Below are 23,309 nucleotides of genomic sequence, written 5' to 3' on the forward strand. Positions count from 1 at the left end.
TGAGATGTAACTTTGAGAGAAGGGTGGTTACTTAAACTGTAAATCACATTTAAAATTTATCAGTTTGAAAGATAGGGATGTAATACTTACCCACATCTACATCTGTAAGAATTCTGTCAATGAACTGGCAGAGTATTTGTCTTGGTTTCTGAACAACTGTATTGTATTCTTCTGGACTAGCACTGAAATTAAAAGTACATTACGTTATCTATTTTAAAACATTAAATAATTTAAGTCTACCTCAACAACACAGTGTTATACACAGAAACAGGTATTTTTTTCTTTCAGAAGTCTTCAAAAATAAATGCAGATGGTTTTCTTGTTTTAGTGACCAGCATATTATACGTTCTTCTCTCCCCTTATTTTTTATACATGCAAAGTTGTATGAAATGCTGAAAATTGTTTAATTTTATTATGCAACTACGTTTGATATACATTAAATACGCTTCTGACCTATTATACCCACCACCACAAAGCAAAACAGTTGTTTTTTTTTTTTTTTTTCTGCCCCAAAGGTTTGGGGCAGAAAAATAAATTGAGTATCTGTTTCACTTTGGGAATTAACAAAATTATTCAGCTGATTAGCTACCAGTATGTAGGGTAAGAGGTATCAACAGCAACTGCTGAGGTGATTACCATGTCAGGTAACTTTTTTAGGTCAAATTTTCAATATTCAACTGTAGCTCTTTGTGAACTAGTTGACTGCCACGGAACAAGCTGCGATCCTGATGCTGCCATTAGAACTCTGGATACAAACACTTCTCTCTCTGTGTACGGATGGAGCACATACATGCCCCAGTCATGAAATGCTCCTATACTGGTTTAATCTTTGTCCCAGTGCAGCTTCCTTCAGCTGAGCTGGAGAGCAGTAGGTTTTGATCTGTGAGAACATGTGTAGCAAATGACCATAGTACGCTGAAGTCTCAGAGGTAAGTAGGTTCATTTCACCTTATACAATGAAGACTGCAGCAAGGGTAGGAACATGCCAAACACACTGTGGATGGCTTCAGCAGAGGCCATACGGGATGGATTCCTACCATGCTTGTTATAAACTCAGATGTCCGTCTAGCTCTTTAAGCTATCTATCTTCCCTACAAGCTGAACAACAGTGATGTGAAGTGTTATTTTGTATGTGCTCTACCTACCCAGCACAAGAGATGGGCTTTGCTTATGACATTACCTCAAGGAGCAAGGAACCCAAGCTCCAAGCTTTCAGCGCTGCCACAACCTTCTCTCCCTCCCCTCCAATTTGTCACCAGCAGTACACTATTAGTGCTGCTCTTTTGGGATTACAAAGCCTTTTAAGTGGCAATATTAAAGGGAATGAAAGAAATTCAAGAACCACAAAAAACTTTAAAATACAAGGGAGGTAGAACCGAAGCAAAGAAGGCAGTTCCAGTGGTGCCACCATCACAAGGGATCTTCAGGAGCGTGTGCTTAAAAGACAACATCTAAAGCCTTGCTTCCAACTCTTTCGGGCAGCCGCAGATGACACTTAAACAGGACACGCTTCTGACTACGTGCAGCTCGCATCCATCCCGCGGGAGGCATAGGATGGAAAGTAAACCCGATGAGGGAGGTACCACTCGGGGCAGTGGTGGGGACGAGAGGCCGAGCCGGGCCGGGCCCCGCTCCCCAGGGCCACCAGTCGGGGCAAGGGCAGGGGCCGGGCCCCCCGCGGCCTACCTGCCGAGCTCCCGCAGCGCGGGGATCATGGAGGCCATCTCCAGGCCCTGCTCCGCCATGCCTCCCGCTTCCACGCTTCCACGCCTCCGCTGCTAGCCGGCAGCTCGCCCGCGTCCCCCGGCGGCGCTCCGCCTCCAGCCGCTTCGCGCCGCGCTGCGAAGGCGCCGCGACGGCCGCTCCCCGCCCCCTGAGGCCCGGCCCCGCCGCACGCAGCCCCACCCCCCTCAGGCGCCCTCAGGCGCCCTCAGCGCCCTGACGGCCCGCCGCAAGGCGAGGCGTGAGGCGGCCGCGGCGGTCCCGCCCCTACTCCCTTCACGCCCTGCCATTGGCCGTGGGAGCTGCCCGTCCGGTCTCCCCGCCCTCCTGATTGGCCCCGCCTCGCCCGCCGGCAGCAGGTGGTGAGTGCCCTGCGGGGTGCGGCGGCAGAGCGGGCGGCGACGGCGGCTCAGGTAGGGAGTGGGAGAGTCCTTCAGGGCTGCTGCTCCTGGGGGCTGCGGGGAACTCTTGCTGGCCAGCTCCTTTAACAGGCGGCTGATTCTGTCCTGATAAATGCACATGGGCTGTTTAATTAAAAATGGTAAGCTGTGTTGGTCTTCCAGAGGTTGCTGACATAGGAAGGGGCTGGGGGACTTCAAGAAGCTGTAAGACATAACTAGGTTTTATCTTTGTTGTTTTTTTAATAAATGTTGTAGTGTTTTCTGCTATCTGACTTCATAAAATATTACCCTTTAAGAGTAATTCCTAGAGAGAAAGCAAAATCCATACAGCTTTCTGTGCTTTAAGTAATACTTTGATGCTCCAGGAAGACCAGGTACGTCTGGGTTTTATTTTTAACAGAGAATTTTCTGTGTGATTCAGATTAAGAAAAACTTCTTAAGACAACTTAAAAACAGTATTCTGAATGCAAACGTCCAAGCCTGAGACAGGCTTGGAAGAAAGCTTTCTTGGCTAAGAAAGGTGTGACTTGCACTGCTTGCTAATTTGATGAGTTAAAATCCCAGAGACATAATCCTTGGTAAATTTAGGAGAGATGGCAAGGTACCTGCTGGGATGGTAGAGGAGTCTGAACAGGATGTATTATTCTTTAGCTTTCAATCTGAAGAAATAGGATTAAGTTATTGTATTATACAATGTTATTTCTTCATTTATACAGCATAAGTGGGATTCTCACAGTGCTGGATAGGAAAAAAAACAAAAGTAATTTTGCATGTAAGTCTCCTAAGTCATCAGTGAGATGATATTAATATTGTAGGAATTATATCGTTTGTCGTAGGTAGAATGCTATAGAACTTCAAAGCACAGTTTCTTCAAGCATTTAACAAACTACAAATTCAGGCTTTTATTTTTTTCCACCCAGCTGTAATAACTACTCATAGCACTTCCCTAAAGAGAAATCTCTGTTCTCCATCCTTCACTGGGCGTGAGGTTAGAAGCTTCTGTTTGTTCCTGGTTTCAAAGCCCCATCCACTACATTCTGGGCAATATTCTCAAGTTCTTCCTGCTGACTGGGTCTTAGAAGACTCTTCAGTGCCCATAATAACCTTATTGTACCCTGAGGAGGTAAGAAGTCTTCTGGATGTTCCTTGTGAAATATGTTGTGCTTGCAAAACCTAGCACTCAGACCCTCAAAAGATGCACCCAGTTTTGCTGCTTACTCTTCTTGAGCACACAGTAAGCAGCTCAATAAACTCTTAGTTCATCTCCTTGCTTCTTCCTTATCCCATTTTTTTCATGTCATCTTTACCCCCAGGAGATGGAGAGGGAGGAGATGGAGAGGGAGGTGTGTTTTCCAGCTGGAGAGAGTGACTTGCTGCTAATGAAAGTCATGTGACTTTAGGCCATTTTGTATTTTCTTTACCAATGAGTCTTGGGTGTGCAGAGCTCACAGCTTGCAGAACTCAGGGAAATTGATGCAGGTAGGTAGAGCTAAGTATCAAATCCAGTGTATGGGGCATTAACAAGAGGTATGACAAAGCTGAATTCCCCCTTGCCCAGTTCTATCACTTAATAGTTGCGTGATACTTCCACACCCAGGTCTCTATCTTTTTTGGCTTTCGTTGCTTCTTTACCATGTACCTCTGCAGGTCAATGTACTTAGTTTGAGACACTAAGTAACGCTGACTTTGCCTTGGACGAGCAGAACATAAGAGCGTGTTCGTTGTCTTATTCCCTCAGTTATTTAATTCTGAGGTAGAAGTACTACCCTGATTGCCCCTGTACTCGGCTCTGGTGAGGCCGCACCTCGAGTACTGTGTTCAGTTTTGGGCCCCTCGCTACAGGAAGGACATGGACGTGCTCGAGCGAGTCCAGAGAAGGGCGACCAAGCTGGTGAGGGGTCTGGAGAACAAGTCTTACGAGGAGCGGCTGAGGGAGCTGGGCTTGTTCAGCCTGGAGAAGAGGAGGCTCAGGGGCGACCTTATCGCTCTCTACAGTTACCTTAAAGGAGGCTGTAAAGAGGTGGGGGTTGGTCTGTTCTCCTACGTGCCTGGTGACAGGACAAGGGGGAATGGGCGAAAGTTGCGACAGGGGAGTTTTAGGTTGGATGTTAGGAAGAACTTCTTTACTGAAAGGGTTGTTAGGCATTGGAACGGGCTGCCCAGGGAGGTGGTGGAGTCACCATCCCTGGAGGTCTTTAAAAGACGTTTAGATGTAGAGCTTAGCGATATGGTTTAGTGGAGTACTTAGTGTTAGGTCGGAGGTTGGACTCAATGATCTTGAGGTCTCTTCCAACCTAGAAATCTGTGATACTGTGATACTGTTTGTGTTGGGGCTCATCCGCTCTGTGGATGTATGTGAGATGTTCCCCTGTGTCACTGTAGGGACCCCAGTTAAATCTTGGCTGTGTCTTGCAGCTAGATACAAGTGATTATATTGGGGCACTTAAATGCACACACACATTGCTTGATGCCTTCATGAGCTGTGAGACACAAATGTTGCTTGATGCCTTCATGAGCTGTGAGACACAAATGTTGCACAGGCACATGTTTGGTGGTCAGAGGAGTTGTAGCCAAGGTGGTGCACTGAGCCCATCTTGAACACCTAAGGACTTTAATGTAATATCAAGGTGTGCTTAGGGCTTATCACTTGTGTGGCTGCTGTAATCACACCAGATTGTATGATTACTGGAAGTCAGATTTCCATATATAGCCATGAAAATGGTTGTCAGAGTAGCTGGCTGACCTTTGAACACACTGCATTGTTCATGCACACCATAAAAACGTGTATTCCGGCAAGCTCTGTTTTTAATCTGTGCCTGTGTTGCTTAGTCAACTTGTCTAGAGCAAAGGGGCACAGGCTGAAATTATACCTGGTCCTGAATATTGCTTTGAAGATTTAAAATAAAATGTAAAGGGAAGAATGAAGCAAAAATGAGACTGGTGAAAAACTGCAATAGTAAATGCTGGTAAGGACTAATCTAGGTAGGTCTTAGTCCTGCAAGCATTTTTTAATGTGAATAAACCTCCTTAAGCGCTGAAGACTATTCATGAAGCAAATTCAAACATTTGAGTAATTTGGAGAGCATGTTAGATGATATATTCTTTGGGTATCTGGTGTTATTACATGGCAGCAATGACTGTTGTGGTTCTTTTCCTTGTGCACAACTTCTTCTAATAAAAATGAGTTGCCTGTATACATCTTGCCTGTATACGTAGGAGTTGGACTTGATGATCCATGTGGGTCCCGTCCAGCTCAGGTTATTCTGTGATTCTATGATCTTTTTGCTACTTGTTTCTAGCTTTCTCGACATTTACTGGGCAAACAGCTGACCAGTGATCACATTGTGGTATGCAAAGGGATATTGACACACAATCAAAACTGGTATTAGTCAGATCAAGTTGAATATTAATCAAGAGATCTAGATTACTAATGGAACCAGTTCTGCGTTACAGTCATGTCAAACCACTTAATTAAGGGATATTTAAGCATCTCTGTAGCTACACAACTAAAGAAGGGCTGTAAAATGAAACAGTAAGGGTGACTTCTGTTATCTGGTGTATTGTTTTGTGATAAATTGATTACGTGACTTCAGCTTTGATTCATACCAAAGGCAGTCATGATCTTCTGTACCTTACTATCTTTTTCAGTACTTCTAAATATAAATTACTTGATGAATTTCTGGATTTTTTTTGCATATGTCTGTGCTTAGTTACAGCTGTTACATACAGATTTCTGAGGAGAAAAAAGGTAGTACATCACAATTGCTTATCAGTGAGGCTGGTATTGCTAAGCCTCAGCAATAAATTATGCATAAAGCAGGTTGTGTGCTTAATTCACTTAAAGTATATTCGCCCTTCAATCTTGTTAATAATCATTGGTAGGTTTCAGAATGGGCTGTTAAAAGCATTGATGTGCAGTAGAGCTGAAATATTAGGCCATGTGTTATCAACAAGATTATATCTACCTGAATGCCACTTTAAAGGATTTGTGTGAGCTTCAGGAACTAGCTGTTTCTTTTCTAACGAGATGTTTCCTCGTAGGTTTTTATGTTCCAGAATTTTTATATTTTAGAATGCGTTTGTCTTGCTCGTTCATAAAGCCTTTCTTCTAGCTTCACATGTTCCATTCTTCCGTTTTTTTCCTATGTGTCCTGCTATTTCTTTGTGTGAGTTTATCCCCTTATGACAAAGGCAAACGTGACTCTGTTCTTTCCTAACCGAATGGTAGGTCAATAGAAAATAATACGAAAATAATACGAAATCCTCTATTCCTATTGACCTGAGTATTTTGCTTCTGCAACGTTTCTAGTCCCTTCAAGCTTGATAATTTGCAAGATAATTTGATAATTTGATAATTTTTCAAGCAAGATAATTTGAAACTGCTGCGAGTTTCGCTATTATATAGCTGGCATCAGGACTTGGCTCTGATCCCACATCATCTCTTTTATTCTCCCCTTCGGTATCATGATGTAGGAAGTGAGAAAATAATTCATAACTGAATATAAACGTATATTTTGCTTTGCTTGTCATCATCTATATCAGCTATTCAATTTTGTGGGCCAGAATATTTTTTACATCCCAAACTAGCAAAATGTTATAACACGTGAATAAATTTAAGCCTTATCAATGATTTCATTGGTTTAAAAGAGTTATCATTTGCTTGGAATTGTATCCACAGATAACTACTTCACTAATTCAAGGCCTGTTGGACAACCCTTCTAAAAGCTTCTATCTTGCTCATCTTAATCATTGCTATCTATATATCTTCAACCTTTCGAATGAATTTCATTATCCTGTTATTGCTGTGTGTCTGCAGATATGTATCACTGAAAGTACATGGAAAATAAGTATCCTCTATAAGTTACAGTGTTGGGAACTCTGTAATGTTTTGGATAAAGTAAAATGCAGTTTCATCAACATTATCCAAAATGTACAAGTGGAAATGCCGTTGCAGTGGGAATTATTTTATATGGGAATTATTTGACTCTTCTTTCTAACCATTCTATTAAAAATGAGCCTGGCAAAATTTTAGTTGCCTCTCACGGTTTGGTCACACTATACGTTTCAGGCTGACTGTCACGGTTATTATGAAATGAGATGAAATGTTTCTAGAACAAGATGAAGTGTTAGCGTTTAAATTAGAATATATTATTAAGCTGTGCTAAAATCCTGTCTGGTTTGCATTCTTACAATGCCACCTAATGAAAGAACAAGGCTGCAAAATCACTTGCAAGTGCCTAACGTTACCTGCAAGTGACATGTTATCAACTGTTAGTGGGGAAACACTTCTGATGTCTCCTTTATTATGTGGTATAAAGCTTGCTAGAACATATTGGTTATATAGCTAAAAAGTATGCCCAGATAGTACAAGTGTTTAAAACTAATCTGAATCGGCATAGTATGACTGATAGGGGCTGAGGACAGATTGATTTGTGGCAGTCTTTCTTCCAACCCCCAAGATGCTTTTTGCTCATTTTTCCTGGTAATACTGGTTCCTTGGTTGCATTGACGAAATAGTGTTTTAGGAAGTAAATCTATAGTCGAGGAAACCCTTGAACGTAACAAAATAAGTAAAGGATTAATAGACTTGGAGATCACAATAAATCATTTTCGTGAGCTAGTTTGGACTCCCGCAAAACTCAGATGGCAGGCTTTTGCTGATGGATGCTGCAGGAAGTCTGGAACGCCAGAGTAAGCTATAACTTATGTTTAGAAGAGCTAGCTAGCCTTGAAGTCAAGATCTGACATGATGTCAAATCCATAAGCTATTCAAATAATTAGTACTCACTAATATAATATTTTATCTTCAGGGTTGTTTTTTTTTTTCTGGCTTAGATTAAGAACTCAGTTTGGCTACAGAAAAGTCTTAGCTATGTAACTAGGGCTTCTGAAATAAATTTTAAAGCCTAACCTAAAGCTGAACTATATTCTGAACCTAATTTCTGTAAATTTTATTTTAATTTTTTTCCAGATAATGGATGTTGCACATTAATAAACTGTGCAGAAGTAAATTGAGATTTAGGGCTAAACATTTATCACAGTATCACAGATTTCTAGGTTGGAAGAGACCTCAAGATCATCGAGTCCAACCTCCAATCTTAAGGTTTGTTGTGAACAGGAAGGAAAGGTTGCATTCTGTTGTCTTATTGCAAGTGCGTCATGCTGTTACCCTTCTTACCATCAAGCGGTACTGATGGATGCTCACTTAGTGTATTTTTTCAGTTTTATATTTTGAATCCTTGTAATGTACTTATAGCTCCAGAGAGTTGTCTTAGATTTGTACAAATGCAGGAGACATGCAAGTCTTACAGGATATGCTCAAACTTATCTGGCCAAATGGTATCTTCTCTGAAGCTGTCTCTGAACCATATGAATCCCGTGGCTGAGGTTTTGAAGAATTTGGTTACACAACATTTGTAGAGAAATATCTTTTTTTCTCTTCCAAACATGATTTAAAATGACAGTTGGCAGCTACAACTGTACGTTTTCTTCTGGCCTAATTAAGAACAACAGTACCAGCAAATGAACTTTGTGTGCTCCAGATATTCTTCTAGTTGTACAGACAAAAGTGTTCACTCCGCCGTACTACTGGGCTGCTTTTATGCTCCGCGTTTCAGCAAGTGTGCCTCCTTAAGGCTGTGAGCTCACCAGTGGGTAGCATTTACTGTGAGCTCTGCAGAGACTGGAAGGTTTTGACATGCTGCCAGTCGCTTTTGCCATGTATTGTAGAAGACCATCCTTTTCTCTCTAGCTTGACCAATGAAAAAAGCAAAACAAAAATAACCTATGAATTTTCCATGACAGAAAATCCTGGCTTGCTTGTAGTATAGTAGCTGATCAGTCTAATCTTCTAATAATCTTTTGAACCATGTAGAGTTGAACGAGGAATTAGCAGGGAACAGAGGGCCATGTTGCCCTCTGATAATTATTGAAAACTTAAAAATACTCTGCTAACACAATGTGCTCCCATGCTGTTTAGTGACTGCAGTCAGCTACTGTCTAAAACACCAGTGGATGTAAACTGAATTACTGAGGAGAACAATATGCGTTTGTATTGTTACCCTTAATGATCTTCACATGATTAACTTCTGGGGTGACCTTAAAACTAAGTTAATTAGTTAGCGTCAGCCTGTGACTCTGGGCTGGATTTCCAGTATTTGCAGTGACCTGAGGCTCCTGCTTGGAGCACTGCAGAGAGCAGGGCATACTGTAGGGTGAGGGCAGGGCTGTCCTGGCGAGTGCTACGTTGACCGTGCCAAGAGCTCTGTCCCCTTCTGCCTCGTAGGCTTGTTCACTGATAGCTTTGTTCATAATTTTGCTTTTGAACTTAGGTGCTAACTAAATGCTGTTTTCACACTTAGAGAAGAGAAAAATGATTAGTGATGTTCCAGTTGGCTTAAGAAAAAGATATATTTTCTTAAGTTATAGGTAGCATGGAGAGATAAATTCCTTAGCAAATAACAATGAGTAAGGTGTGTCCTACCTCTTAAACAGTACCAAATCTGGAGGAAATAGAGGCTTGGGAAAAGAAATGACGGCCTTGCAAGACGTTGTGAAAACATCAGTAGCATTATTAACAGATTAAACAGGTAAGGTGAGTGTGCTTTGATTGTAGTAGTTGAAATGCAAGGTCCAGCGAACTCAGAAAAACTGAAGCACGTATGTAATCTGTGAAATTGTAACTGGCTAAGAGTAAAATAATTTTGGTTATGAGATGGGTAATGACAGTTGCTGGGCTGGAAGCAGGTAGGTAGTGTAGAGCTGTGCTACTTGCTGCACTTTAATGTTTCTGATTACTTCTGCTTCCTTGCTGTAAATAAGATAGATCAGAGTGAAGTTGCAACTATTGGACTGTAATAGGACTATCCCTTTCAGAAATGTAATACTTAAGTTGTAGTTTAGGGGGAGACCAGAAGATGGTGAGTCAGTGACTTTAACACTATCAGTTCTCAGACTCTGCCTGAGCTTTCCACGACAATTGAAGATGCTCCCTGACTTGTGATTCATGGAGTTGAGAACTTATGTGAGGATCTGATTAATTTTGAAACAAATTTCTAGTCCTTTTGGTTATAAAGAAAGCTTAAAAAGTTAATGAGAATAATGTGAAATGTCTGAAAACAGAAGGCAGATGTCATTCTAGATTAATAATTTTAAAATCCTTTGTCATTTCATAGTTTTTTAATAGATTAGGCTATGACTCATGATTGCTTTTTGAAAGTTTGGGATTGTGATTATTGCTTCTGGTTAATTTTTCTGGTTAGTAATTAACTATCAGTGCTATAATTTAATAAACAAATGGAGGAATAATTAAAGCATAACCGTAAGTTGTAAATCTTATTTGTGGAGTACTGGAGCACCCAGAAAGCTTTTCTGTCAAATGAGATTCCCATCAGCAAATCCTGAGTTCCGAGCGTGCGTTTGGCTGTGTCATAGCCAAAGTTCGTACTGATGCAGTTTCTTCAGTAAGAATTTCAGCATTTCTTTCCTAACCAAAATATAAATATATAGAATGTTTATGCAGGAATTTGGTATAAAATAATGCCATTTTTATTCATAATTTTAGCTCTGTGTTAGCAAAAGCTGTGTGTACATAAACCTAGCCAGAAAAAGGAGGAGATTAAGTATCATTTGCTGGTGTCTTTCAACTCAATTCCTTTTGCTGTTGTAAACTTGATATGTAATGTCAGCCAAGGCACAAAAGAATGACTTCAGGATAGAGTGCCTGAATTAACATGCTTCTGTTAGTGTAGCCTTTCCACTTATATTTTAGTGAGGTTTGCTTTAGTGAAATGTGAAAGTAAAAGCAAATTTAGATTTAAAAAATTACTTTTCACAGCAGTGACTGGTAATCAAATGGGTTTTATCACAAGCTGCTTCCTAATTTCTCATCAAATTTTCTGTATGTTAATGATAGACGTTTTCCATGTAACATGCATTTGCGTGGTGAAGCTGCTGTGATGCTTTGGTCCAAGGAGGTATGCGCCTTGCTATGGTTTCTGGGTTCAGCAGTGTTTCTGGGTTTGGCACCCCATGCGGTGGGGGCTGTGTTTGTTGGCTCAGCCCAGGTTGTCTCCTCGTTCTTGGTGGCAGCCTGTGAGGCACCAGCTTCCCTCTCCAAAGTTTGGGTTTGACTTGATGTTAATCATTGCAGCTTTTTTTTCTTCTGCCCGTGGCCAGGTGTGTTCTGAGTTCTCAGCACAGTTCTTCTCTCTGGTTAGTACCTCTGCCTAGATGTTCTTGCCATACGCTGCCATTTTGTTCATCTCCTAATTGCAAAGCATTTATTTTGGCCTTCCAGAAGAGCGCATTTACCTGGTGGGTTACCAGGTAGATGCACTGAAATGCTGTGAGTGGAGACGTTTCCATGGGTGAGACCAGTGGATATAGGGACGAGGTCAGATATGTGAGGTGGTGATGCAGAAAGGGCGGAGCACAAGGGGTGCATTGGCTGGGCCCTGCGGAGGCGCTTTGGGAAGGAGGGTCTGGCACACGTGTGTGCAGGGAAGCCAAGCAGCTAGTTGGCATGGGACATGGGTTTCAGTACAATGAACTGCTTTTTGGAGAGCACCAAATGATCCATCCGTGGGGCTGATGTGGGTGGTATCGCTGGAGACAACAGAGAAGGTCATAATATGTGAAATAGTATATTGAATGGATTGAACTTCTTGAAAGAAGGACATACATGGTTTCTGTTCAGGGATCAGTCAAATGCTTTTGGGGCCAGTGTAAACATTATGGTGTTTATGCTTTCTAAACAGTAAACAGGATAGTATGTATACAAGTGAAGCGACTTCTTCCACCAAGTCACCTTAATCTAGCCTGACCCAAGTGTGAACTCCTGGAACCTTGCTGATCAACTTGAAGCTAGCTCTGTAATCACCTATTACTTGAAATACAGACGTTGCCACCTCTAAAATAGAAAAATTAGATGTTTGCTTTCTAAACAGTGCCTTTAAATGTTTATTTTTTTATTTAAAAAAAAACAAACAACGCCTTTAAACTTGGATAATAAGATGATCTGATGGGGTTACCTCATTTAAGTTAACGTTACTTTGAGTTACAATGGGCAGGCTTGGGAGTGTTCTTGAGTCGAGGAAAACATGTTAATGCTCAAAGTGAATAAAATTCTTCATTACAAATGCATGTGATTGTAAATGTGGATAGTAGTTGCCCTACTTGTAACTAAGGTATGTATTTGAAGCACCCAAGTGGAAATGGGTTCCTATAACTGTAAGCCATACAGCTTCTCAGATACAGGCTGCAAGTTTCAAGAGTTTTATACCAGGACTTCCAGATTTCCTTTGTGACCACTGGTTTTAACTGTATCAGTAAAAGGTAAAAATTATTCTAGGCTTTTGATAGTATGGTGGATGCTAAAGCAGCACAAAAAATGATTGAAATTGGGAAGGTTAATACCACACCAGCAAAGATCACATGTATTACAGTCCCAGTGGTTTCTACAAATGTGAACTTTCTAATATGCTGGAGGGGACAATTGTTCTAGAATTTATTCAACAAAAGGTCTTCTACGTGAGCTCCTGTTTCCATGGCTGCTCTCTAGTCCCAGTTCTCTTGTCACTGCTCCTGCCTGTTTTTCCATGTCCTTGTTATGGTATGCAGATTTTGTCACTGGATGCAAGAGTTTCTTATTTGAAAATCCAAATATTTTACTTAAAAATCCCATAGTGAATGCCTCAATGATTGTCCATGCATATAGTGAGATATGTAACTGAGTCCTTGAGGAACGTTCGTGATTACAATAACCACATCACTGATACAGCAGCACTAAACAAGAGCTGATTGCTCCAATCTTGGAAGAAATACCATGCCAGTTGCAATGTGGATAGTTGCAATGTTTGTTTATAAAGTCCTTGTGTCTTTTGTAATCTTCTCCCAATTAAATATTTGTGTTGGTGAGGAATGAAAGAAATATTTAGAAGTATTTGAAATTGATCAAGAAGGAGGCTTAGATAGCATCAAAGGTAGTTCAGATTTATGGTTTGAGTGCATGCAAATTCCTACCGTACTTTCATTTTCCTTACGTGCCTGTGCTTTTCCTGGCAAAGCTAGAGTACTATGTGTATGGTGTTAATGAACTTTCACCAAGACAAAGGTTATGCATAATAAAATCAATAATATGTGCCACTTGAGCAGATTCACTGTATCTGACCTTCAGTTTGGATCAGAGTTCTTTGAATTTAATCACGTCAGAGATTCTGTAGGGAAACTCTATTATTCAAGTCCCTTAATTTGTTGCTTATTATGACACAACTGTTTAGTATTTTGTATTGTATACTAAGATTCTCTTCTTGCTAATTTGTTGGAAAGCTGATATATTTGTATTACATACAAGATGCAGACAGTTCAAAATTCCTCATCTGGAAGCTTTCATTAAGCAAAATGTAAGGTGCAGTTCTTGTATTTTCTCAAAACTGTGATGACTTTGCTTTAGATTAAAGGATGTCTTGTTTTTGTATTAAAAACCGAAGTATTGTCTCTTATCAAGGGACCTGTGGAAAAAAAAATCTGTATTTCTAATACTGATGTGCTTCTTCTTTTCAAGTCCTAAACCAAAAACTGCTTGTTGCATGGATGCAGTGTTGTGCATACTTTTTTTTTTTTCCATCTGGAAGTGGTTTGTTAGGAGGTGCAGAGCCCAGGGTACTCTGTATTACCAATATACACAGATTTAACTTTGCTGTTCTGTGCTACTTGCACAATCGAATGGCAACTAGTGTGTTCTGAGTTACTTTATCTTATAAACATTAGCAAATACCACTAATGTGAGGAAAATACTCATTAATGCACACAGCTCTGCAGGGCTAGTGGTATTGATTTGCGTTATCCCAGTATCCCAGTTTCCCAGAAATGTCGTTGTTTCAGGTAGTTGAGATTTGCTGGTGGTGACGATGTGCTCATTAATACCACAGTTTGCAGCAGTAACGCAGGTGAGGCAAAGGGAAGCAGAGTGGTGGCCTGTGACCTGCTGTGGGACTCGGAAGACCGGGAATGGCCGACCTTCGCTCTTGGCCTTCGGAACTGGAGGGGGAAGGTGCTTGACGGCTGCAAAGAGCAATTACAGAGCTGGATTTTGCCTGCCATTTGCTATCCTAGACAACGACATGCTTCATCCAAGTGAAATGGAAGACTACAGCCTGAAAGAAATCTTGACGCAACACACTGAAGTGGGGATTTTAAGGAGTTTTATAGATCAGGCTAAATGTGGGGTAATGTTGGCTGAGATGAGCAGACATTGCCTTGCCTGTGGGTATGAGGTAGACACAATTCAAGTTCCTGTTCCAAAGCACAGAGGGGATAAAAACACTCCCAATTCTCTGCTGGATGTAGATGAAACTTGAACTTCTAGGAAAAATAATAAATTAACAAGACCAAAACAGGTCTAGCCTGGCCTGGCTGAATTTGCCCAAATGGTTTATGTTGCTAAACTGCTAACAGTTGAGGTTTCCAGAATGTAGTAGGCAAGGTATTTCTGTGAACTCTGCACATAATAGCTCTATTTCAAAATCAGTGACATAGAGGTAGTCCTTCTGGCATAGGTAAGCTTTCCTTTGATTTTCTTTTTATTAGTAATGCTGAGTGCAACAATACAAAGCACAGTTAGGCTGAGAGCATGTTGAATGATGCATGTGAATGGAACTGCATGAAACTGATACTATCGATGAATTTGCATGGCTATTCTGTATACTCAGCAGCCAGGGAAGCTGGAGGCATTTTGTCTGGATGAACAGGTAGCTTTCTAAACTAAACATCTATCTGTTTATAATAGAATTGTTCTTCATCCTGACATAAGTCTCACAAAATTATTCTGTTAAGTGAAATTATTATTTATTTATACTGTAATAAGTGGTTTTGGATCAGGCCCATGACCTGTCTAAAAGCTAAATATATCAGCTTATTGTTTTGCTATTTATTCTTGAGTCACCCATGTTTATCTTAAAGGCATAGTAGAAAATGTTGATTTTACTGTTGACCAGATTTACTGTGCTATGTTGAATAAATTCCTATAGAGTGAGTAATTAACTTGAGTGCAAGTCTTCTAGTCCTCCTTATATAAAATGCATATTTCATTGATATAGAATTTCTCTGGCTGGTTTGATAGCTCTACTCTAGCAAAGATTAGTATGTACAGTTCTGGGAGAAGTTTAAAAATATCATCTGCTCCCTGTTAAATTGTACCTTGTTCACTGCCTAATGCTGTGCCTAGAAGAGTGAGGAAAATTCTGTGGAGTATCAGTTTATATGTTGAAAAATGACACTTTTTCACTGTTACCATCTAACTTTGAGTAATTACTAAATACTTCTGCTGGTCATAAATATATCCATTTATGGATACATTTTAGCCATGTTTATAAGCTCAGGATGAAACTCGCATGTGCCGACTCTTTAAGATAGTGAAGCTTCACCCTGACCGTATGATATTTAAGGAACTGTTTTGCTTTGTTATACTTCTAATTGGTTGCAGTGCATAATTCCTTGATTTTATGCAACAAAATGGAATGTTAAAATGCACTTTGCAGTTCACATTACTCTGTTAGTAACTGTACCTAATACTGTAATTGTACCCTGCCTCCTTTTTTTTCTTTTTTTTAAATAGCAACACACTTCAGGAGCTGCAGTCTTTATTTTATATGTATGCACGTGTTATGTTGATAGAGCTAATTACTTTGACCTTTCAGTCATCTCCTGTTTCAAAGTTATATTGGCATCCTCCTTGCTGCATTAGGTGTCTGTTTGTATATATACAAACAAAGATATGTATATTTTTTCTTTATCAGACCCAGTGCTGATAGCTCGTCATTCTACAGGTATTTTCGATTCCTTCATTCTACCTTTAGAGGACTATCCTATTCCACAGTTAAGAACTCTTTCACTTTAGATAACATGACGCGTAATTCTACCCTCTTTGTCTTGTGCAGCTTTTTCACTGATATGGGAAAAATAATTTGTCCTTTCATGTTGTTAAAGAATTGCTGTAGTTGGCCTCTAATCATCACCTATATATGGAGGTCAAGAATAATTGTAGCATAAGAAAAAAGATCTTTCAATGTAGCATTAAAAAAAAAAAAGTTGGGCAGGAGTTTTATGTTCTTGAAAAGGCAACAGAAATGTGTGTATGTATCTGTATATTAATATAGAGCCAAAATTCTGTGTATCAATGGTAGTTAGTTCCAATGATTACTGTTTCTGTAATATACAAGTCTTTGCTAATGTTTAATTAGCTTTTTCTCAGTTACAATATAGCATTATTTTCTGTCCCTACTGAATATAGAGAATATCTCATGCACATCCTCATTGTAAAGTTCCTTTTGTATCTCTTATACGTGGTAAAGCATTAATTTCTCTCTGAAACAGGTTAGAGCTTCTAGTTTAATCTGACAATGGCTTAAATGTAGTGGGATGTTTTTGTTCTGTTTTTTTTTCTTGTTTCTTTGTTTTGTCTTTGCATTAAACTGTATATCAGTTTGAGTCAAAGCTTGGTAAGAGAAGTCAAATGTTAATGTTTTGTAATTGTAGGTAGTACATACCAATAACTAATCATTGATATCAAAGTGGTAATTCTTCTGCACAACCTGTATTTGACAATTATGCTAGGTTGGCTGTCATTAGAAACAACAAATTGAAGGATGATGCAGAGAGCGAGTGGTATTTGCACCAGGAAGGAGGAGGTGTGTCTCTAGTACCAGACAAAAAGAACAGCAACAAAAGAAAATAAGCTCTTGAGTCAGCATTTGTAACATCCATTGTAGTTGCGGAAGCAGCTGCAGCACGAAAACAGGGCAAATAGAATTTGAAATGAAGCTGAAACAGAAATTGCCAGTTGCCTGCAGGGATGGAGGAAACCATTGGGGCTGATTGCCAATCAGTCGCTCTGTTTTTTTTTTCTGACAGCCTTGATAAGAGGTCAAAAAAGAGACAGGAACTGCTGTTTGGCCTGCTTACTGTATCCCTGGCTGTTGATCAGCTGCAAATACTCTTCCACGCACAAAGAAATACCACAATGATACCAACAGTAGTTTCCATTAGTGTTGGATGCGGAACATTTCCAGGAGACTCCAGTGAATTGTCTTCAGATACAAAAAGCCTTCCAGGTGTAGAAGGCAGGCTAGGGATGGATGAATAATGTCAGTTCATGGTAAGAATACTGGCTAGGATTTAAAAGAGGATCAAGCGTACTTTCTCAGCATAAAAACAGTGTTTGTAGCTACCCTGTCCTGGGGCAGCAGATGATGATTTAATATCACTACAGGCTACAGAAAATCTTAATGTTGCATGAACACCATCAGGTTACAGAGAAACATGTTATCTGTAAATGAACTTATGTTGTTATCAGCAGGCAAGCATGGTTCCAATTGACACGTACTTTTGTAGGCTTGATGTTAAATCTTGTCAGCCTTGGGTGGTGATACATGTGTGCAAGGTATTTATTAGCCTAGATGAGAAGTTTGTGTATTGAAACTGTCTGCAAGGTCTAAAAATTTTAGACATTTGTCTCTGCTTGCTCAAACTAGATCTCTTCTGAATGCCACAACCATAATTGCAGCACTTCTGCCATTTAATTGACCAGCTAATTTACACAGTAATTATATAATAGGGTATTTAAGAGTGTCTCTCTAAAGCAGAGGTATTAGCTTTATTTATCTGCTTCATTCAAGAACAGATGTGTCTACTGTGGTCCTGAAATAACCAGTGTCTTTGGAAATCCAAGACTGCTATTTTCTGGTATAGAATATGGTGGGAGATCTAAGTTATGAGACATAAAAGATAAGTGAAACTAATTACATTTCAACTTCTGAAAATTTGTCTTTAATAAAATCTGATTCAGGGTAATGATAAGTAGTTTAAAACATTAACAGTATGAGGGAAGTATTGCTGTCTTTTGTACCTTGGTGGCCTAATATTTCATTTAGGCTTTGACATCCTGTTTTCATATTTCAAAGGAGTGTCTTCTATGTCTCTGCAGCTTCAGGCCTTTTCATTTTCTTAATAATTTAGATTTAAACGTTTATTTTTTCATTTTTCCCACAATCCATTCTTTCTTTATTTTTAATCAGGTTTCTGTACTTCCAGAAATGTCTGTGTGTAAAGTCTTTTTTTTTTTTGAGTATGAAGCCTGGTACACGCTGCTAGTAAGCTTAGCAAAATGGATGAGTAGGATTTTAAATCTAGTACTTAAAGAAGATCGAGTGACACGAAGGAAAAAGACTTAACTCACCACCCACATTCAAGGCCATATCCTGTGTGAACCACAAGAGCAGTTCCAGTGAAGACAGAGAAAATACTAACATAAATGAAGTAGGCAGGATTTAATTGAAATAACACACTTGGTTAAGAACTTTTTTTAATCTAGCATCATAGAAGATAACTAAACTACTATGCGTATACCTTAGAAGAAGCAGAAACTCGCTCAGATGAGACTCAGCTGGGTGTTACATGGGACTTACTCGCTCCCTGTATCTTAGACAAGTGTAAGTGTAGATGAAGTGCTTGTGCTGCAGTTAGGGCCCAAGTAAGCATTTTACTTTTGTACTTCGTGACAGTCACTGTTGTGACAAATGTTTTCTTGTGTTATTTTCTTGCATGGTTTGGCAAACCAGCTGCTACCTTAAAGGGTTTTACCGTGTCTCTTGATACGTTTTTTCCTTAAAACCATGGGCTGCACTTGAAGTTTGTTGTACCAGAACCTCAACTTCCAAGTCATTTTCTTTTTGAAGGAAGTGTCTAGCTCTGGTTACAGATGAGCACAGACTTCAAAACATAAACCCCAGAGAACATGATTTTGAAATCAGGAGACACTTCAGCGGCTACTGACATGAGGCCATGGTACACCTAGTTGTTGCTGACCATAGTGGGTAACGGTGTAGTGCTGTTGTGTTCTTTTTTTGGTGGAGAATTAGTTGTGTATGGCAGATCTGAATATCTTTCTTGTGAATAAAGAATAAACTGTCCATCAGGAATATTTTTCTTGCTCTTAAGCAAAACCGCTACATCGGAAACAACTAAACCAGAAGGGAAAAATTATGTAACTGAACAACTTTGATGAAAATACTAATTGAGATGTATTTTTGTCAGTTTTTATTTATAAAATAAAAGCAAAGATGAAACTCTGGTAGCCACAGCACCATCTGTGGCATGCTGTCTACAAGCAGAGTGTTGCGTGCAGCTTCACGATACTACGATGGGTGCAATAGCAGGCTTACTTCGTACACACAAAGGGTGTGTGCGTGGTGGCAAAAGACAAATGCCAATAGAACCTTGCATATTGAGACAGCTGAGCATAACCTCTTCATGAATTTGTACTGCCTAACAAAGGGCTGAATCATCCTGTTATAAAACCATGGGCAAAGTCTGGATAAGAGGGAACGGGCAACCACGTGCCATGGGGGGGTTAATATCAGCCCTGTGGAAGGTGTCTTCTGTTTTGGTTGGCTTTCTGCATGAAGTTGGTTGGAGAAAGTATATTCATATTGAGATTCCAGTCATTGTGCTGAGTAAAGGCCTCTTATTTCACTCTTCAAGAGTGTTAGGAGGCAATAGGTTTGTCAGGGGATGGTAACTTTTGCAGCAGCTGGGGAAAGATGCATCAGTGTTCACCCACTGTTAAGTGTAAACGTGAATGTGTCCCACTGAGGCTTCCTGCTGTGCAAGTGCTTGGTGCTTGCAGGACTAAATTCCAATACTAACCACTAATTGGCAATGATGCTGCATTGCACATAGAAATTATTTTTTCTAAAATCTGTTGAAGTATGAGGTGACGATATTGATGTTGGAAAATTGCTCATGTGGTGGAGGTTAACTGTCAGTTATTCTAGGTGAATGAAAACATCGCACATATGCAATTGGAGTCGCTGTTGTAAGTTCTCAGTTGCTATTACAGGGAAGAATTGCTGGGTATTTAAATGTGCTTTCAAGTGTTGTTTGTAATGTTGTGTCAGGCCTGGAGGTGCCATATAGGTCTGATACCTGGTACTAAAAAGATCAGTAACTTGTATTAGTATGTATTCGGAACTGATGCCATGTAACATCTCGTTAATTATTGTTAGGTGTAAGCAACTGAGGACGACGCTTCTTGCTGTCAGAACATGGAGAACAACGTAACTACTATCTCTCGAGAAGAGCTTGATGAACTAAGAGAAGCATTCGATAAGATAGGTATGTTTTGGATAAGAAGATAATAAGGATGCCAATAACACTGCAGAGCCATGTAGGTTTTTGTGGACAAAATCTTTATGGATCACTTTGGTTTAATAGGGCTATGTTTTCTTTCTGTTGCAAATAATAGCTAAGAAACTAAGAATGCTTATTTAAAACCACTTGTTTTCGATGCAACTGTGTTTCTTCACTTCTTTCAACTTCAGCAATGGAAACAGGTAAAATAACATAAATAATACAACTGTCCAGCTCAAAAATTAATGTATTTGCAGCATAATACATCTCAAAAATCAGTTATTGGAACTCCTTAAATCTCAACAAAATTTTGTTGTGATAAAACTTAAATTATTAAATGTTCTCATGTTTATCGTTGACCTAGATAATTGACTCTGTTTCTGCTTTACTTGCAAACTTAAAGTAAAAACTAGTAACTTGTCTTTCAGTTTGTTGGATGTAACTTTACATTTTAACTAAGCTAAACTTGGAGACTTTCTGATCTTGCCTTTAAAGCTAGCAGATGCTAATAATTTAACTCAATGATTTTTTATGTTTGACAGGATGTTTTCAGATTAATCTGAGCGTAAACAGAAATAGCGAGAAATTAGTTAGTGAGCTACTAACCCTTATTTCCAGATTGCAATAAACTTGTGCACACTGAAGTTCACATCTGCTTTATGTCTTGTTTTCCACAGTTCTGAGGGGGTGATGTGTAACTGTGCAGCTCAGCAAAGCAATTGAGCGTATTTGTAATTACTCATAATGGGATAGCAGGGTCATTTCACAGTAATTCAAAATAATTTTGAGTGCAAGCCTTAAACTCCAGAATCACAGAAGAATTTTTCTTTAATAACAGCTACTTATATATCTGTATTTTGTGTTGGTTCTGATAGCTGAAGGACCCAGCAGACGGACACTCCTCTTTGCCTTGCCTTTCCCCCCTCTACTGTTCATATGCTTTTATTTTTATGCTAGTAATAGAGCAAAAGCACTTTGAAAAACAAAAGAATGACAACAACAAAACAGTTGTCTCAACAGCAGCTGAAATGCAGTGTCAGTACCTGCAAAATAATATACTTGAAGAGAAAATAATCCTACTTGCACAAACAGGTGAAAAGCTTGTTTTGGGGTTAAGGCATGGTAATCACTGTAGATGAAAATTATGGAACAGCTTCAGCCAAGAAGAGTCCTAAATGTTAGGACTCTGCAACTCAGTAAAGAGACTGTTGTGAAGCTGTATATTAGAAATCTGTAACACCGTGTGTTAAGGTGAACAGGAAATTGCTTGGTTTCTGTCAATACATGTGTCAAGTGATGCTCAGTAAAGGGTCAGGAAGCTTAAACCAAAAAGCAATAATATTTATTCATGGCAAATAATAAAACTGTGAACTCATTGTTTTAGTATGTTTTGAAACAAAAAAAAGGCTAGAAATGCTAAAGGAATAAGATGTGTCCATGGTTAATAATTCATCAGTTTGTATAGAACAATCATCTTGATGTAGTCTAGCTCAAGGTGGCTATAGCTTCCAGGAGCTGGAATGACAGACCAAAGAAAAGACCACTGCATAGACGTATCAGTCCAGTGAGTAGTAGCCTATCTTACCAGCCGCCAATAGTGTTTTGGTACAGCTTTTCTATTTGTTTGTTTTTCACCATCTTCTTTCTGCTCACTGAAAAAGCACTTTCCTTCTTCTAATATGCTTTCTGTAAAGCATCAAAATTAAACATCATCTAGGTTTTCTTCTTTTTCCATCTTTTCATTCTCAATGTTTTTGTGAATAAATTGCTTGCAGCTGCATTGATAAACTGCAAGAAAAGCAATGTCTTTGTCTCTGCTTGTCACCGTGGAAACTTACCTCAGTGAAAGATGAGCCCAGCGAACTAACATAGCTGGTAATCTGAGTGAGATTGTGAGCATGTCCTCTGCTCTTTAGACCATCACTGTTATTACGTGTGTTGTTACGTGTCTGACAGGTAAGCCAGACAATGGATGGATTAATTTGTGTACAAGCATAAAGTTTCACTGTGCAGTGATCTGTGAATTGTTGGTAGTATACAAAACATAAAAAGACAGTAACCTTTATTTTTTTGTCCTTCCATCAGCAGTGAAATGTGGCTTCTTTACGAAGCTATACAGATGCTGTGTAGTATGGATTACAGGGAAATTAATGAATAGCAATTAATTATGGCTAGAGATGAAAGTGTATTTTTTTACTTGCCCTTCTATAATGTGATATGTGTTCATTCACTCTGGTATTACTGGCAGAGTTCTGATATCAGAAAAAAGCATGGAGAGAAGTCTTTTAACCAATAAACCTGAAAAACAAAGTGGGAGCACATTGGCATGTTACAAGAGTGACCAGGTCACCTTATTCTGTTTCTGACTCGTGTCAATTCAATTCTTATAGTTTCTGCTGTGTTGTTGTGGTGTTCATCAAGAGTAACACAAATCAGACTGAGTCAGTCTTGCATTAAGTTATTTTTATGAGCTATACCCATTCACTTCACAACTGTGGAGCTATACGACACCTCATGTTGAGAAAAGCTTTCTGATCCTCTGTTGCACGTGGACATTCCTGATGTGGTCTTGGGAGTCCACCGTAAATAAAGGTATCAGTACAAATTGCTACCAACAGAGCTAGCTAATAGATTAAGAAATGTCACCTTTAATAAACAGATGCAGATCATCCTGGATTTATTCTTCACAGTTAAGCCTTACCACATCAAAAGTTTTGAAGAGCAGAAAATGTCTGCCAGGTATTAGGATAAGAAACAAAATCAGTCAGAGTCACGTAGAGTTCTTGTGTAAGCAAGACAACAAGTGGCTCTTGTGTAAGCATGCTGTTCTAACAACAATTTGTCTCTGATATGAGTATACTGATTTCAGGTAGAACGATACTGACAGAAAAAATGTAATATTTGATCTTTCTTTCATTTGAGGGTTTTGTTGAAAATTTTGTTGGCGTCTTAAAAAAGCTTAATTTTAGCTATTTACAAATTTGCTATCTTGTTATAGCG

General features: G+C 39.4%; 2 protein-coding genes across 6 annotated transcripts in view; one reads left to right on the forward strand and one right to left on the reverse strand.

The window, feature by feature from the left end:
* Positions 1 to 1,881, reverse strand: part of ATR (ATR checkpoint kinase) — a 43,900-nt gene extending 42,019 nt beyond the window's left edge. For both annotated transcript variants that reach the window (XR_013955252.1, XM_080605250.1), the window contains exons 1-2: positions 1,687 to 1,881; positions 91 to 182 (exon numbers count right to left, since the gene is read on the reverse strand). Coding sequence is in view for 1 of the 2 variants with exons in the window: in XM_080605250.1 (XP_080461376.1) it covers positions 91 to 182; positions 1,687 to 1,745 (151 nt within the window). In the remaining variant the exon portion in view is untranslated. The remainder of the gene's footprint in view (positions 1 to 90; positions 183 to 1,686) is intronic.
* Positions 1,882 to 1,989: 108 nt separating this feature from the next.
* PLS1 (plastin 1) overlaps positions 1,990 to 23,309 on the forward strand; it is a 41,077-nt gene continuing 19,757 nt past the window's right edge. Inside the window, exons 1-2 of one of the 4 annotated variants that reach the window (XM_080605294.1) lie at positions 1,990 to 2,135; positions 20,186 to 20,294. In XM_080605294.1, the coding sequence (XP_080461420.1) occupies positions 20,225 to 20,294 (70 nt within the window). In that variant the 5' untranslated portion in view covers positions 1,990 to 2,135; positions 20,186 to 20,224. The other 3 variants (XM_080605297.1, XM_080605295.1, XM_080605296.1) reach the window with 3 other exon arrangements.

The sequence above is a fragment of the Anser brachyrhynchus genome (assembly GCF_964034855.1).
Source record: "Anser brachyrhynchus genome assembly, chromosome: 9".
In the NCBI taxonomy this organism is placed as follows: Eukaryota; Metazoa; Chordata; class Aves; order Anseriformes; family Anatidae; genus Anser; species Anser brachyrhynchus.